Here is a 14,506-nt window from a genome sequence, read left to right as displayed (position 1 = left end):
GATTTCATGTATTTAACCATGCAGCTATTCAATACTCAATGATTTATTGAACAGTTAATATTGAGGCATTGATAGGAAGTCAAGGGAACGGAAATGGTGCTGGAGAAGGGCAGTAGGTCTAATAAGTGAGACGAGGAATTAAATGTGCGGATAACGCGCAGCAGCGGATCATTAAGCCGTACTTCTGTGGGGCAAGGGGCATACGCGTAATGGTAGGCCAGTCTATTATTATAATTATTGTCATAAATATTCTTACCATAGTTGTGTTTGTGATATCGTGGCCTCAATGATGTAATAGAATAGGTGTAGTAGTGTAAGCCTTGAATAAGTTAGTAGCAGAATACAATTAATGTATTAGTGTATGGTTTAGATTGCAAGGAAAACGAGATGGATTTACTCTAGTATCATCCGACCCCGCAACGGATCGATAGGCGATTTCATCGTCTCCATGATCAAGAGTGTGGCTAGTTGTGAGAGGTAATTTTCTTCGATACACTTTCATTAGGAGTGAGTCCGAGCACTGAGCCGGTGCTTGCTCAGCGCTCTGTTTGTGAGCGCCACTTCTTGTTTGGCGCAACAGCCGTAGTTGGTCTAGGCCACTTATGGACTTGGCTATTTGTTCCTTATTATGACTCTAAACTATTTTTTTACAATAAACACTTCCTAAAACCTTACACATATTGGATTTCATAACGTTTGACGCATATTACACTGGGTCCAAAACTTTACGTTAGCGCTTTAAATTAAAAAAAAAGAAACAACGTAAACTGGATGAAAAAATAATCGATCATTATAGAAAAAAGATGATGGATCATCAAAAGCGATAAAAACAGAGAGATCTGTGAACGTTTTCTCTTCGCCGCACACGCAGTTCGCTGCAGCACAAAATTGTGCGCTATAACACCATGCAGAAACAACAGTCTCTAGCACTGTGCGAGCATGTACACAGGAAGGAATCTTCACTGCACGGAATACGGAAAAACAAGAAAGTCGAAGCACTGGCGACGAGACGGGAGGTATACGGGGATATTCCAGACATGTTGCATGGATATTAGCTTTTTAGCTGATTATACATAAATACATAACTTATAACTTAGGTAATACTGGCAGCCGGTGCGTTCTGAATAAATAGGAAGAATATATTTCCATTTTCACTTTCACAAAGTTAGATCACTGCTTAGAGTTAAGTCATGTTTCTATTTTAATGAAATATACTGTCAAAACTGTTACACTTACCAATTTCCTAGCTCTACTTGTCTCATACTTCTTATACATTTCAACTTGTTTTAATACATTGGGTTCATACATTGAGTTTATTTTTTTAATTTACTTATTCACAATTGTGCAAAACTATTTGTGTATAAAAGCGAATTTGATGTTTATATTATTTGAAATATCTGCTTTATTTTCAATGAGCAGTTTTGTTGCAAAATGGAGACCGAATCGTTAAGAGTACATTCATGACTAACAATTACTTATCTCCCATTCTCAATTTTTCTTGCATCCTCTCCAGAGGTTGGGTTCTTCCGTATGCCCAATGTTAGGAAAATGAAGGAAAATTTACTGTTCTATATGACTACAGAGTAAGAGAGGAGAGGGTTTGAATGATAGAGTTATATAAACTATAAATAAAATTTAAGACAGAGATAAAAATAGAATAATCAATCTACAGCTCTGGTGCTTAGTGGTTTTCAATCATGCAAAAAAACCTATATACTTGACAGTTTTACGTGATTTTTATTTTTTCTATATTTTACTGACAATGGAGGAACTGTTATGACGACGTGCTGGGCGAACTGTACGGTAATTTAACTGTCGTGTAGCGTATCAAACTCGCCAGGCTCCGGTGGGCTGGTGGAGTAATACGCTTGGTATGGAACGACTTAACCCGTAATGTCCTTTAAGGCCCTCCTTAAGCGAACAAGGACGCGGTGGGTCCAAGTTGAGGTAACAATACGGCGTGGAGCCGCACTCCATTACGGCCGACATAACAGACTGGCAGAAGAAGGAGCAGAACTGTGAGTTCTGTCAGTTCTACAGCAGTTCACGATCACGAAACGGTTGCAGTGGCTAATAAGTAAGTGGGTAAGTTAGTAGGAATTATTTTTGGACAAAATAAAGTGAACCATTTCACATTTCTTTCGATTCAAGAAGCAAAACAAAAGGTATTCTGAATCAAATCGTTTGATTTGATGGTGCTCAAGTGTTTTGAAATCTACCTGTAAACCCTGCAAACTGCACTTGTAAGTGTATGAGCGTGAGATTACACAAAAGTGAGAGTAAAAACGAGAGTTATCTTCGTACAGCGCTAGTCCATCCAGCTTGCCCTTGTGTTCAGTACGCCACGTGTTACCGCGTTTGCAACAAGTATAGTGCCCGATGGGTCGTACTAATTGAGCCTGCACTTGCGAGGAGCGGAATGTTGAAAATAGTTGTTTACGTTGAACGTGCAGCAATCGTGAATTTTATCGAGAGTTTTGCAGTGTTTCATCGATAGTTGTAATGCAGGTTGCCGTGTGAAATTAATGAATATAAGTTTTGAAACTGGTGTAAGAATGGTTTCCTAATCGTGGTCCCTTATTTGAATCGAACGTTTAATACATCACTTAAAGGACATCGTATTCATAGCGAGAACATATAAGTTTCGCTATGGTTGAAATCTGTGCAGAAAGTGACTTTGTAATTTAGCTTACATTGCCTTGCCTGCCTAATATAGGCCTTATTAGAATTTCCAGAAGGATGCACCTGCAGATAGTGATCCCTTTCTACTGGAGAGCGTATCCCCAGATCAACTTCCAGCTGGGAATTGTAGTACGTCAAACCATTACAGTGGCCGGTGCGTCTGCTGTTAGACACCTAATGATACTCATGCGTTTTTAGTTTCATTGCCATGTGTGTCATTGCTCTTAAACTGGTTATTTAAAATCCACGACTCAGAAAGGAATGCTGAAAAGCGGTTGCCAGCAATCTAACCACACAATCAAATATTGCAATTGTAAATAACCAACATAATCAGCAGTCAACATTTATCAAAACAGGTATTTGCAGAGCAATTATACAAACGTCGATCGAAGTGATGAGTGGTTGATTGATCTTTGACGATAGCAAGTGCCTGGAAATCCTGAAAGAATGGTAGCTGCACATCAAGAAGCTGTTATGAGAAGATACAGGTAAGTTATTAAAATAAGAAATATAAATTAAATTAAATTTCAACCTCAAAGAAATACAACCGTATTGGATTGCCCTTCTATTATTAAATAATGATAAGGTTTCTTAACTGAACGGTTCATTCTGATTCCCAGTAGGGTATAGTTGTTCCTTAACCCCTACAATGATTAACACATGATTTACTGAGACAAGCAAAAGGCTTTTGTATTTTGAATTAGGCCATTAGGGCATAACGGCCATTTGTATTGATATTGTTAAATCTTATCGTGGTTTTCCTTTGCATTTATCATTGTTTCTTCTCACATGAAAGTAATATCATACAATTTCTTCTCTTACATACTTATCTAACACATACGAGACGAGTCAAAGGGGGTTTTATCGCTACAATATTTTTAATTTACATTCAGGGTCAGTTCTAGCAGTACGCATACTAAGTAGCCACATGCGCCCCAAGGACTACGTTCGTTAGAAACAGGTGCTGCACGGGCGGTTGAAGGCTTTGAGGTTGGATGATCTTAGCAAACCGCATTTTAGTTTGTTATTTTTTTTTTCTACGGATATTTTAAAGTTTCACACACCACTAAAGTCACAGTGAATTATTGAGTTGAGCACTCCTGACTCTCGTGTGATCTTATGAGATCTCCCTACCCCATCTGGGACCACTCATTTCACCTGCGACGTGTGATCACCATTTGCGACGGTATATTGTACACATGCGGTGCTTCCCGCAGTATTTTACTTCCAAAGTGGACTTGTTGTTCTTGATCGTTGGAATCTCGTTCTTGATCGTCCTTGCCAGTGATCGGCAAACTTAGCGTCATGAAGTGAAAAAAATGCAAAACAAAGATACGCAAATTTTCATGTGTAAGAGCCAAAGTGCATAAACCAAGCATCCTGGATTGAAATGATGGTAAGAAAGGAAAGAGCCTCCACCTATAGATACGAAAAAGCCGTATAAGTGGTCAAACGTAGTTTTAACTGCACCATAGATATTTTGACGGATTCAGAATGAATTTAAACACGCTTAAGATTATTTTTGGGAGCTGGTTATCTTAATAATATTGCGTTTTAATTATTTTTTCTTTGGTGGTAGCTAAATACCTAAAATTATAGCTTGTAACTAAATTGCATTAACATGAAAAACCAAATCAAAAAATGACCTTTTTGGAACGGAACAAAAACGGAACTCCTACAATCAACCTTAAGGTATAAAAAATCGTTTAGAACCTGTCAAAGTACATATGTCTATTGATGCGAAAAATGAAACTTTATAGCATGCGAAGTTGGCTAGTTGACATTTTATTGAAATACTTTAGCTTATAACATTTTTAATCTTATTAAATCTTAAATTTTAAGAACTTTGATACAAGTACAAGTACAAGCATGTTAGGAATGTAATGATGATAATAAAAAAATGCTTTTTAATATTTTCCACAGGTTTTTCAGTATACAAGAGAGTGTTAAAGTACAAACAGAGATCGACATCCATCTAAAGTATATTTCTTACTGACGTGCCGGAAATAACCAAATAACAACGAACAGGCATCGAGCGCTTTTAAGACAATTACTGGAAACGGATGAGACGTGTTCTGCTGATCTCTCAACCAGCTGGACATTGAGTTATTATAAGCATATTATAGAACACAGCTACGTTCCACCATGTGGCCAAACTGACCAAAAGTAGTGGCTTGCGAACGTGCACGTTTTAGCAGAGCAGTTTTCAGCATAAACTGGCTTCATCGTAAGTTCGAGAGATCCTTTGAATGATTTCTATGAACTGCTCCAATCACAAGAATTGGGTTTCCCAGGAAGTATGAGCACTTCGTTGAAGAACATGCCATACGAGTTGCTTGAAATTTTGACAACAGACAACGAGAGCATACTTTCCGATGGCGTTGAAAGTTTGACTGAAATGTATGGGCCGAAGCGTGATCCACTATACGTGGTAATACCGATCACCATCATCTACCTACTGATTTTCATCACCGGTGTAGTCGGCAACATTAGCACATGCATCGTGATCGCGCGCAATCGCTCGATGCACACCGCCACCAACTATTATTTGTTCAGTTTAGCCGTATCGGACTTTCTGCTGCTGGTGTCAGGAGTGCCGCAGGAAATATACTTCATCTGGAGCAAGTACCCGTACGTGTTTGGCGAAACGTTCTGTGTGTTACGTGGCATCGCCGCAGAAATGTCGGCTAATGCCACCGTGCTAACAATCACCGCGTTTACAATCGAGCGCTACTTTGCTATCTGTCACCCATTTCTTTCACATACGATGTCGAAGCTCAGCCGGGCGGTGCGTTTCATCTGTCTGATTTGGTTGATTGCGATCGTTTCGGCTATACCGCAAGCGTTACAGTTTGGCGTCACCAACCAAGGCGGAATCGACCAATGTGTAGTGAAACGCATCATAATTCAGCACTCTTTTGAACTCTCTACATTCTTGTTCTTCTTTGCTCCGATGACGATGATCACCATACTGTATGCGCTGATTGGGTTGAAGCTGCGCACCTCCACGCTGATGCAGCGCGATGGCACATTGCAGCGACGAACCCAGCCCAGCCCACGCCAATCTTTTGCCAATAGTCAAGGCAGTCGTCGTGTCCTGAAAATGCTCGGTAAGGTTCAATATATGGTATATTCTGAGACAAACAAACTACAACATATCACATGCTATCAACTATAAATGGCAAGATGAATTAAAAAAAAATGCTACCTACCCTTGGCCACATGTCGCAAGGCAGAGAGTTGGAGCAAATATTTGAAATTAAAAAACTTAAAGAGAAAGCAGAATTTCTTAAATAAATTAAATGGGTCAGTGCAGTTTTTTTCGTTTTTGAAACATTCCGATTTAAAAATATTAGAAAAAAATGCTTCTGATAGCTTGTCCGCATCTGACGAGTTGCTTGAAAAGATTGGCTATTGCAGTATGACAACATTTTTGAAACCATTGGAAATGCGAACGTAACACTGAATATCTTCGACAACATTATTATTAATAAAAAATGTATTCGCCGATTGTTGAATAATTACAAAAATCTCAACATGTTACCAGTAAACAAATGTTACATCTTATATTACTGGATTTTTTTTTATTATTTTCTGATACGTCTTATGTTTTCTTTTTCGTTTCTAGTGGCTGTGGTTGTAGCTTTTTTTATTTGCTGGGCTCCGTTCCACGCACAGCGGCTCGTTTATATTTACGGAGTTAACACGAATCATCAGCCCTCCGACCCCTTAATACTGAAACTGTTCATCATCACAACCTACATATCCGGTATCCTATACTATCTATCAACGTGTATAAACCCTCTACTGTACAACATTATGAGCAACAAATTCCGACAAGCATTCAAGGTAAACATTTGTTCCATTTATCTTTGATTAACATTGAATTGTTGTCCTAATATTCATTCTAATCTATATATTACATTCTAACATGACAAACCAACCGTACAAACACAAACAAAATAATTAAAGCACATTTTTAATTATATTATATGCTTTCAATGGTCTTAGATTTGAAATTGTTAAGGAAACAATACTGATAAATTGTAGGTATATAAAGACACTGACACGCCATAGGTATTTGCAGTGGGATACTAGTTTATAAACCAGTGGAATCATATAAAACTATGATATTTTTAACAAGTCTCATTTAATTTATATCAGAACTTGGGCCGAAATGATCAGCGGAATTAAGCGGCTTCTTTGTTAATGAATAAACTAAGATTCTTGTCCAAAACTATGATATTTGAACCGTCCCGAAATAGGTATATTTGAAAGTGAGTTTAAATATTAGTTCATCCAAATACAATCTAACCTACTAGAGTGTCTAAAAGTTGCTCTTAGGTTACGCCTGTTGAACGGTAGGTGTTAGTGCGAGACAAAACAAGCTCGCCAGTCATAGTTTGATTTGATTGTTTGCAATTTATTGGGATCAGTTAACTGTGCTATAATATTTGTCGGTAAATTGTTAACATGTATTTTGATCAGACATTTTTGCGACCCTGGCTGAAAAGCATACGAATTAACTTCAAGCTTGATTTTGTAGAATATGCTGACTGTAAGATCTGCCAGAAAACCTCCGTGGCAGACATCCTACGGAGCCAGCCCACCCCACGGCTCAACCTGGACTGGTTGAGTATATATGAATGTGGCATTAGGACCGACAATAACATCGCCTCGATACCCTTCACAGGCCGCTGGTATTTGATGGAATGTGCCTTTGACACCAGAACTGACCAAAGGAAGATACGCGAAAGAACTCCTGAGTGAGGCCAAGCCCTCTCGAAACTATGCCAACTACAATAACCGACCGAGAAGAATGATTGCGGCGTCCACATTTAGCATGAGACCCGTCAGAACATGAAGAACTATTGGCGACTGAAGATTTTTTGTCCAACCACGTTACAGGAGATTGGAAAATGCAAAAAAGAAGTTCGCTACTCGAGCCGATTGTACCGTTATGCATAAGGTTCTAGCTAGGTGGTGATCTAAAGCCTGAAGTATTCTTCGACGCATAGCTGAAACGATCAAAGACTACATATGTTATCGCTGGTACAAATAGCAGAGCGACATCAGCAGCATGGATGCAGGCGACTAAAATTCCCGTCATCTCTGGATAAGGTTGCCAGTGCTAACAAACATTTGAAGAGCAGTGATAGAGTGATGGCTCTTCAAGATAGGCTTACTGTTTTGAAGCAACATCAGATCAGCAGAAAGCTCTTGAGAGAAAGTGTATACGATAAAGATATATAAACAACAGTAGCTGTGTAGAGTTTTGCAATCTTTGAAAATGTTGCAATGGTTGTTGATTGGTTTCCCAAAAACATTGTAATAGGTTATAGCAATAATCGACAAAGTACGGCTTGCAAGCCGCATGCAGCTCTTTGACTCTCGGATTGTGGCACTTATTAACAAGTAAGATAGTTAGATGTTCATACAATGATTCTTTTTTGAGTCACTTGAGAATTTGATACAAACACATGAATGTCCGAGCTGTTAAGCAGTTTACAAAATCCAAAAATATATATAATCGGTTTTGCGTGAAAGTAATTATTCTAGATTTTCTTAAGACTCTCAGGCCAATCAGCCTGCGACTTTTGATACAAAATCTCTCGTATATTCATTTAGTTCATTTTTGTATCGCTTGAAGAGTTCCGTTTTCGTTTGAATAATCGTCGGCAGCATCGAGACGATGAACTTCAAAATGGTGTCGTATATCCCGAACGGCTAGTCAAATTGGACAATTTTTCTGACAAACAGCTCATACTGATGGACACGCGTAAATTAAACCATTCCAAGAATGTAAGCCGCTGTCTATGTTCTTAAATTGCCTTTAGCACTAGTTTGACAACACTCTAATCTATTAAATTTTCATCACTGTCAACAAAAATATGGAAACCATCAATTACAAAAAATCAATTTGCTCACATTTACTTCGCCCGTCGGTGAAACAAGAACAAAAAGTCGACATAGCCCTTTTTGACTTGTTCGGCAAACACGAAACCAAATATACTGTTGTTTGTTGTAAGCAGCTAACTTTTGATAGGCTTATTGTGAACCAGTAGAATAAACAGAAAAGGCTTAAACAGTTACCTGATTCAATCAATGTTAACGAAAAGCGTAAATTGATGGATTCCTAGAATTTTAGCAACTGTTCTTGTTTGTAAAAAACTCTTAGTACTAGTTTATTGGTACTCTCTGTTTAGAATAATAATATTGAGCCTCTACAAAACTGTTTGCAGGCTATTTGGAGAGTTATGTGTAAGTAGTGTAAGTAGAATAAGTAAAAGATGAATTGTAAAATTAATTGATTTCAGTAGCAATAAAGACATTGAAGCAAAATGAGCTAACGTATCATTTGTCCTTCGAAACGGATATTTATCCAAATCCTAAAAAGTTTACATTTCTGGTACAGCGTATCTAAAGATTTTCTAATTAGTAGAGGTACGAGTCCTGTCGCGACGGACGAAGCTGGGACTATATAGTAACTATATAGTACCAGTACTCACATACGCCTCTGAGACATGGACACTGTCCAAATCTGACGAAACCCTCTTAGCCGCGTTCGAGAGGAAGATGCTCAGAAGGATACTTGGCCCCGTATACGAGGATACGTGGAAGGACAATGGAGGAGCCGCTATAATGACGAGCTATACGAGATGTACGGCGACCTCACTGTCGTACAGCGTATCAAGCTCGCCAGGCTCCGGTGGGCTGGCCATGTTGTACGCATGGAAACGGACGACCCAGCCCGTAAAGTCTTTTTAGGCCGTCCACAAGGACAGAGGAGGCGTGGTAGGCCCAAATTGAGGTGGCAAGATGGCGTGGAGGCGTCCGCCATTAAGGCCGGGATAACGGACTGGCAGACGAAGGCGCGAGACCGTGAGCGGTTTCGGACACTCCTGAGGCAAGCCAAGACCGCAAAGCGGTTGTAGCGCCGGATAAGTAAGTAAGTAAGAGATACGAGATTGGTTATCTGTGGAGTATCACCACGAATCCAGGTGTGTATTATCTACACATTTTCATTGACAAAGTAGCATTCGTCCTCGCAGTCATGTACAATCAGTGATTATCTTCGGATCTGCCATCGTAATCCTTATGAAACATCACTGTAGCATTTCACTCACCCTCCTCCCTAAACTAAACTCTCTTGGAGACGTATTTTTTTCCTAAACGTAAGGATATATTCGGTCATACCGGCCCAGACATACTTCCAACACTTATGGGTACCCAACCCGATACGTCATCTTTACTACGGAATCGATCCCACCCAGTGCGACAACTAATTCGACATGGATTTGGAATTCAATGATTGACATTACTCCCAAGCCTCTATTAAAACTAGCTACAGTATTCAAATGCGTCAGGTGCTCTGAATTGGAGTGCTGCAAACTAAATAAAACTATACGGAGAGTTGCTATTTACAAGGGTTTTTTTTAAATAGGATATGAGCTTTATGAGAACTCCATCAAAACCTCGTAACACAATTTCCTTACAATTTTAAGTTGCCTATCATATCTCTCTATCACAAACTATTAGTTAGAGATGGAGCTGATGAACCGGATGACGAGGTGACGAACAGTTATAAGAAAATCTATAGTCGACAGAAGTGACCATCCGTAGAATAGTCCAATCAAACCGCCAAACGCAACTGTAGCCCGAAAGAGAGGTTATGGAAAACACAAGATATGTAATTTTTATCATTTACCTGAGATTCAAATATCATGAGTTGCAAACCCAGAACCATCTGTGCAAGAACTATTATTTGCTGAACTAATTACTTACTGAACAAATCCATTTCCGTCTTGACAATGTTGCGCACGAATCTTTCGTAAGGTAACGATAAAAGTCGAACTATAACCAAGCCTTCATCCTCTTCACTTTCCGCAAAGAAACTATAAATTAAACACGAAAAAGGGAAATGAGCGGTAGTTTGTATTGTGTTACGGTTAGCAGAGTGCATCAATAGATCTTAAAGCTCTTATCAATCTTGAAATTTTCACGTTCTAAAATGCTGGTTTTGAACTGGCTCGGAATCAGTAGTCGGTCTTGACCTGCTATAAGTTACTAATAGGCTTGTATATTTGTGGTTTTAGTTTGGTGGTTGGAGGTGGTGTTTGAGATTATCTATAGCATGATTGGTTTTCCTATTACAAAGGAGTGCGTCTAAAGAAACGGGGCTTGAACCCATGAGTTGAAAAGAGGCATAACAAAATGACATCGACATCAAAGCTGTTGAGATCAATTGCACAGGGATTACATATATTTGAAAGTATGATAAATATCTTACTCTTCAGATTTGTGGACTACGAAGTACTCTGATTCAACACAGGATGATAGGCAGTCACATTGTTTACGAGCTTGAGCAATTTCCGCCGAATGCTCGGTGAGGCAGGTGAGCCCTTCGAAGGAACACATTTGAGATTCAAGTGTTTCGATTCCTTTCGAATGTATACAATAAAATCAGTGTATGCTGACAGGTATATTCTAAAAGTGCATTCTTGAACAGCTCACCTGGAGGATTCAGAAGTTGTGGCATTAAGTGATGCGTACAGTTACAAAGCTGGTGTTGAGTTTTCCAGAAACACTCCATAGCACACGTGGAGAAACTATAGTGGCGGTACAGTTGATAATCTAACAAATCATTGGAGAATTATAAATATAAACAATAAAATTAAGACTTGTTTAATCGCGTAGTACGTTGAGGCGTAGTATACCGGGATAACAAATTAGCAAACGAACGTTCGCGACCTTTGAGCGGTTCTAGCAGGCCATAACCGCGCTAAGGTTGTTTTGTGATATGACCAACCTATTTATTTCAGATTGCATGTGCTGCCTAATAATAACCGTATACTATCACGTACATACGGCTATTACTAACACTCATCATTAATACTTATCCTGAAACTATGACAAACACTCACACTGTAATTATTTTACCATTTTTAATATTGATTGTTTGTAATATGGGCATTGTGATGATGCATAATTTATACAAAAATACGTCTACTACAAGTGTTGAATAAATCGGCTACGCCTACCTACCTTTATCGACAGTTTCCCAAGGGAAACGACAATTGCGACGCCAAATCGGCAGATCGTGCACCGTTTCTTTGTTTTCCATCTCTATCACACGTACCACGATTTCCTTACGCATGCCCCACAGCACAGTTTCCCGCAGTGAGCGATCGACATATGCATGTGGTACGCTGTATTCATCGTGCAGATAGAGCTGAACGTCCTCCAGTACTCGAAATCCTATCCAACCTGGACCCGTTTCACGATTGCTCGTGAGTCGCCGGGAAGGTGGCCCAGATAGATCATGGTGGTTTGCCGTATTCACACTAAAACAACGCCCAAATTCTGTATCGAGCGGACGAAACAATCGGCAGCAATCAAATGACACCCTTTGCCACTGGCAGTCGATGACTAGCTCTTCGCAGGGTGCCCGATGACGGCGTACTATTTCGGTGAAATTTTGTAGAGCAGCACAGTTCACCGACGTGTTCTGCGATGTACTTGAGTGACATTCTTCGCAGGAATAGCATGTACCCCCGTAAAATGCTATATCAATGATGAGACTGTCAATAATTGGGTCACGATTTACGCCAAAGTATCTGGAACAATTCGAGAAGAGTTCGTTTAATGTAGGTTTGCCCGTTGGTTAGTTTGTTCAATGTTGGCAGAAAATCATAATAACTTACTCGTCTGCCATTTTTACCACTGTTTCTCCATTAACCACCTGGCAGAGTGTAACAGTTGGAAATGTTGTGTTCCAATGCAGGCTGTTAGGGGGAAAAAATAACGTATCCTCTGTTTTTTTGTCCTTTTCACAAACAAGACGAATTTGGCAGATCTAATGATTTCATTTTATTTTATTAATTCATGGAGGACTCGGAAAGGGAAATCAAACAACAGTACAGTGCACCCTCGTCCAACGAGATACATCTCTCCCAGTGACTCACTCGTCATATAAAAACTCGTCTGCGAGAGGCATTACTTATGCTTTATATTGTCATACTTACTGTGCCGTATCCACGTAAAAAGTGAGTGGATTATGCAAGTAGTTACTAAGCAAGTTCCACACTGAACCGTATATCATAAAGCTCAGGCTGGATAAAACCACCATCCGATGTAGTCTGGAAATATGTGCAATAAAGAAAATTGGCTTCACTGTGTTAAGTCTGATAATGCACGAGAAAATCGAGTCTAATGGCTGGCCTGACCCATAGGTCGGGGATGATATACGACCGTACGAGAGCTACACCTAATAGGCAATAGTTAAATGTTATAGAGTTTTTCAAACGATTGAATGATGATATTACGGTACATTTGTTTAAAGAGATGGATCAGCAAAATAATTTAATTTACCTTTACCTAATTCACAAAAGCAATCTGTTAGTCTATCTGTTAAATCTATCCCCGTTATTGTTTTACACAACATTGCAACTGTAGGATAAAATATTATAAATGCGTACTAAAAAACTAACTATCTTTTTCTTGCATAGTATACCTTACAAACCACTTTTTGACATCAACTGCTTTAAAGTTTTGGTTGACTGCCGGGTGTGATTGGTTGTGCTGTAAAGTTGGCTTTTCCTTTTGCCGTCGGAAACTTTTAGAAAGATTTCTTTGATTATACATAGTTACTCAAGGCACGTGTGCATCTGCTCTAAAATCTGGAATACTTATGAAAGGAGTAACAACTTGTGGCTTGTAAAATTGAAGCAAAAATTGCTCATGTCAGAGGTCGGCATCTTAACTAACAGTTCATAAAAGCATCAGCAAAAAAAATGAATAATTTTGATTTCTGGGAATAAAAATTTATTTATTCTTTTTTATCACAGTCAAATAATTGATTTATGATAACCGTTACATAAAAGGCTTTCATAGAACAAAATAAGATAATTTCCAGAAAACATTATACGATAAACGGTTATAAATCCACCTTATTTCGTTTTTGACAACCACTGATTTAATGGCCATTAAGCTTGTCGAATATAGGGGACATTGATTTAATCTTTTGCGCTTCAATGATAAAAAGCATTGATAACCAAACTGCTAGAGCTTACGCATCGCGAGAGACACTTTGTTTTGGCAGGGGTCATAAAAACCTCCTCTGTATCTTTTCAATTTTAGTATACGTGCCCCCGAGGCTAGGACCGAAAGAGGTTTTGTATCTTTAATAAATTGATTCCATCATCGTCAAGAATTATACATGTGCTTTTCCATGAAAGACAGTAGCTTTGTGGCAGCTTCGTTAGAATCAAAAAGTGTATATTAAGTAATTTAATCTAAAATCAAAATCAAACAATGCATCAAGTTTGCAAGTTGAACGGCTTTAGCTCATAAGGCTTCAAGAACGTATTTATGGTAATATACATGAAGGGTAACAATCATGACAACTAGAAGAGTTAAATTCAATTTCATCAGAATATTACATCAATATTAGATAAGGTAGCGTCGGTTCTCGAGCTACGTGGGCAATGCGTTCCGAAGCCATTAGCGTAATTCGAATGACGCGTTGTTCGACCAAAGCACATTGAAAATATGGGTAATTTTGACTAAATTTGGTGGTTTAAGACGAGAAATAAAGCTCTTTAAAGCATTCAATTGGGAAGAATTTTCGAGAAGCACGTTACTCCGAACCAGTGATAATTTTTTAGAGTTCCTGCTTCAACCGGATTGTCTGGTTGGCTATAATTTAAGGTTTTGCAAAAAGAAGAATCACGCATAAAATTTTATACAAATAAGTTCCAAATACAGTGGAACCCCTCATAACTAGTACCCCTTACAACGAGTAAATTTCAACGAGTCAAAAAAC

General features: G+C 38.8%; 2 protein-coding genes across 2 annotated transcripts; one reads left to right on the top strand and one right to left on the bottom strand.

Moving 5' to 3' along the window:
• Positions 1–2,290: 2,290 nt before the first annotated feature.
• On the top strand, positions 2,291–9,014 carry LOC121597988 (pyrokinin-1 receptor-like). The gene is made up of 6 exons (XM_041924395.1): positions 2,291–2,549; positions 3,039–3,170; positions 4,606–5,792; positions 6,311–6,531; positions 7,229–7,313; positions 7,376–9,014. The coding sequence occupies exons 3-6, from the start codon at positions 4,982–4,984 to the stop codon at positions 7,450–7,452; spliced, it is 1,194 nt and encodes a 397-aa protein (XP_041780329.1). The 5' UTR covers positions 2,291–2,549; positions 3,039–3,170; positions 4,606–4,981; the 3' UTR covers positions 7,453–9,014.
• A 587-nt stretch (positions 9,015–9,601) lies between these two features.
• On the bottom strand, positions 9,602–13,346 carry LOC121594385 (sodium channel protein Nach-like). The gene is made up of 8 exons (XM_041917581.1): positions 13,196–13,346; positions 12,708–12,821; positions 12,387–12,467; positions 11,728–12,299; positions 11,197–11,316; positions 10,973–11,123; positions 10,468–10,577; positions 9,602–10,333 (listed from the first exon to the last, which is right to left on the bottom strand). Exons 1-8 carry the CDS (start codon positions 13,324–13,326, stop codon positions 10,218–10,220), a joined length of 1,395 nt encoding a protein of 464 aa, XP_041773515.1. The 5' UTR covers positions 13,327–13,346; the 3' UTR covers positions 9,602–10,217.
• Between the last annotated feature and the right edge of the window lie 1,160 nt (positions 13,347–14,506).

This window comes from Anopheles merus, chromosome X, assembly GCF_017562075.2.
Source record: "Anopheles merus strain MAF chromosome X, AmerM5.1, whole genome shotgun sequence".
Taxonomy (NCBI): Eukaryota; Metazoa; Arthropoda; class Insecta; order Diptera; family Culicidae; genus Anopheles; species Anopheles merus.
Note: the sequence above shows the minus strand (reverse complement) of the source record. Positions and strands in the feature narration are given on the sequence as shown.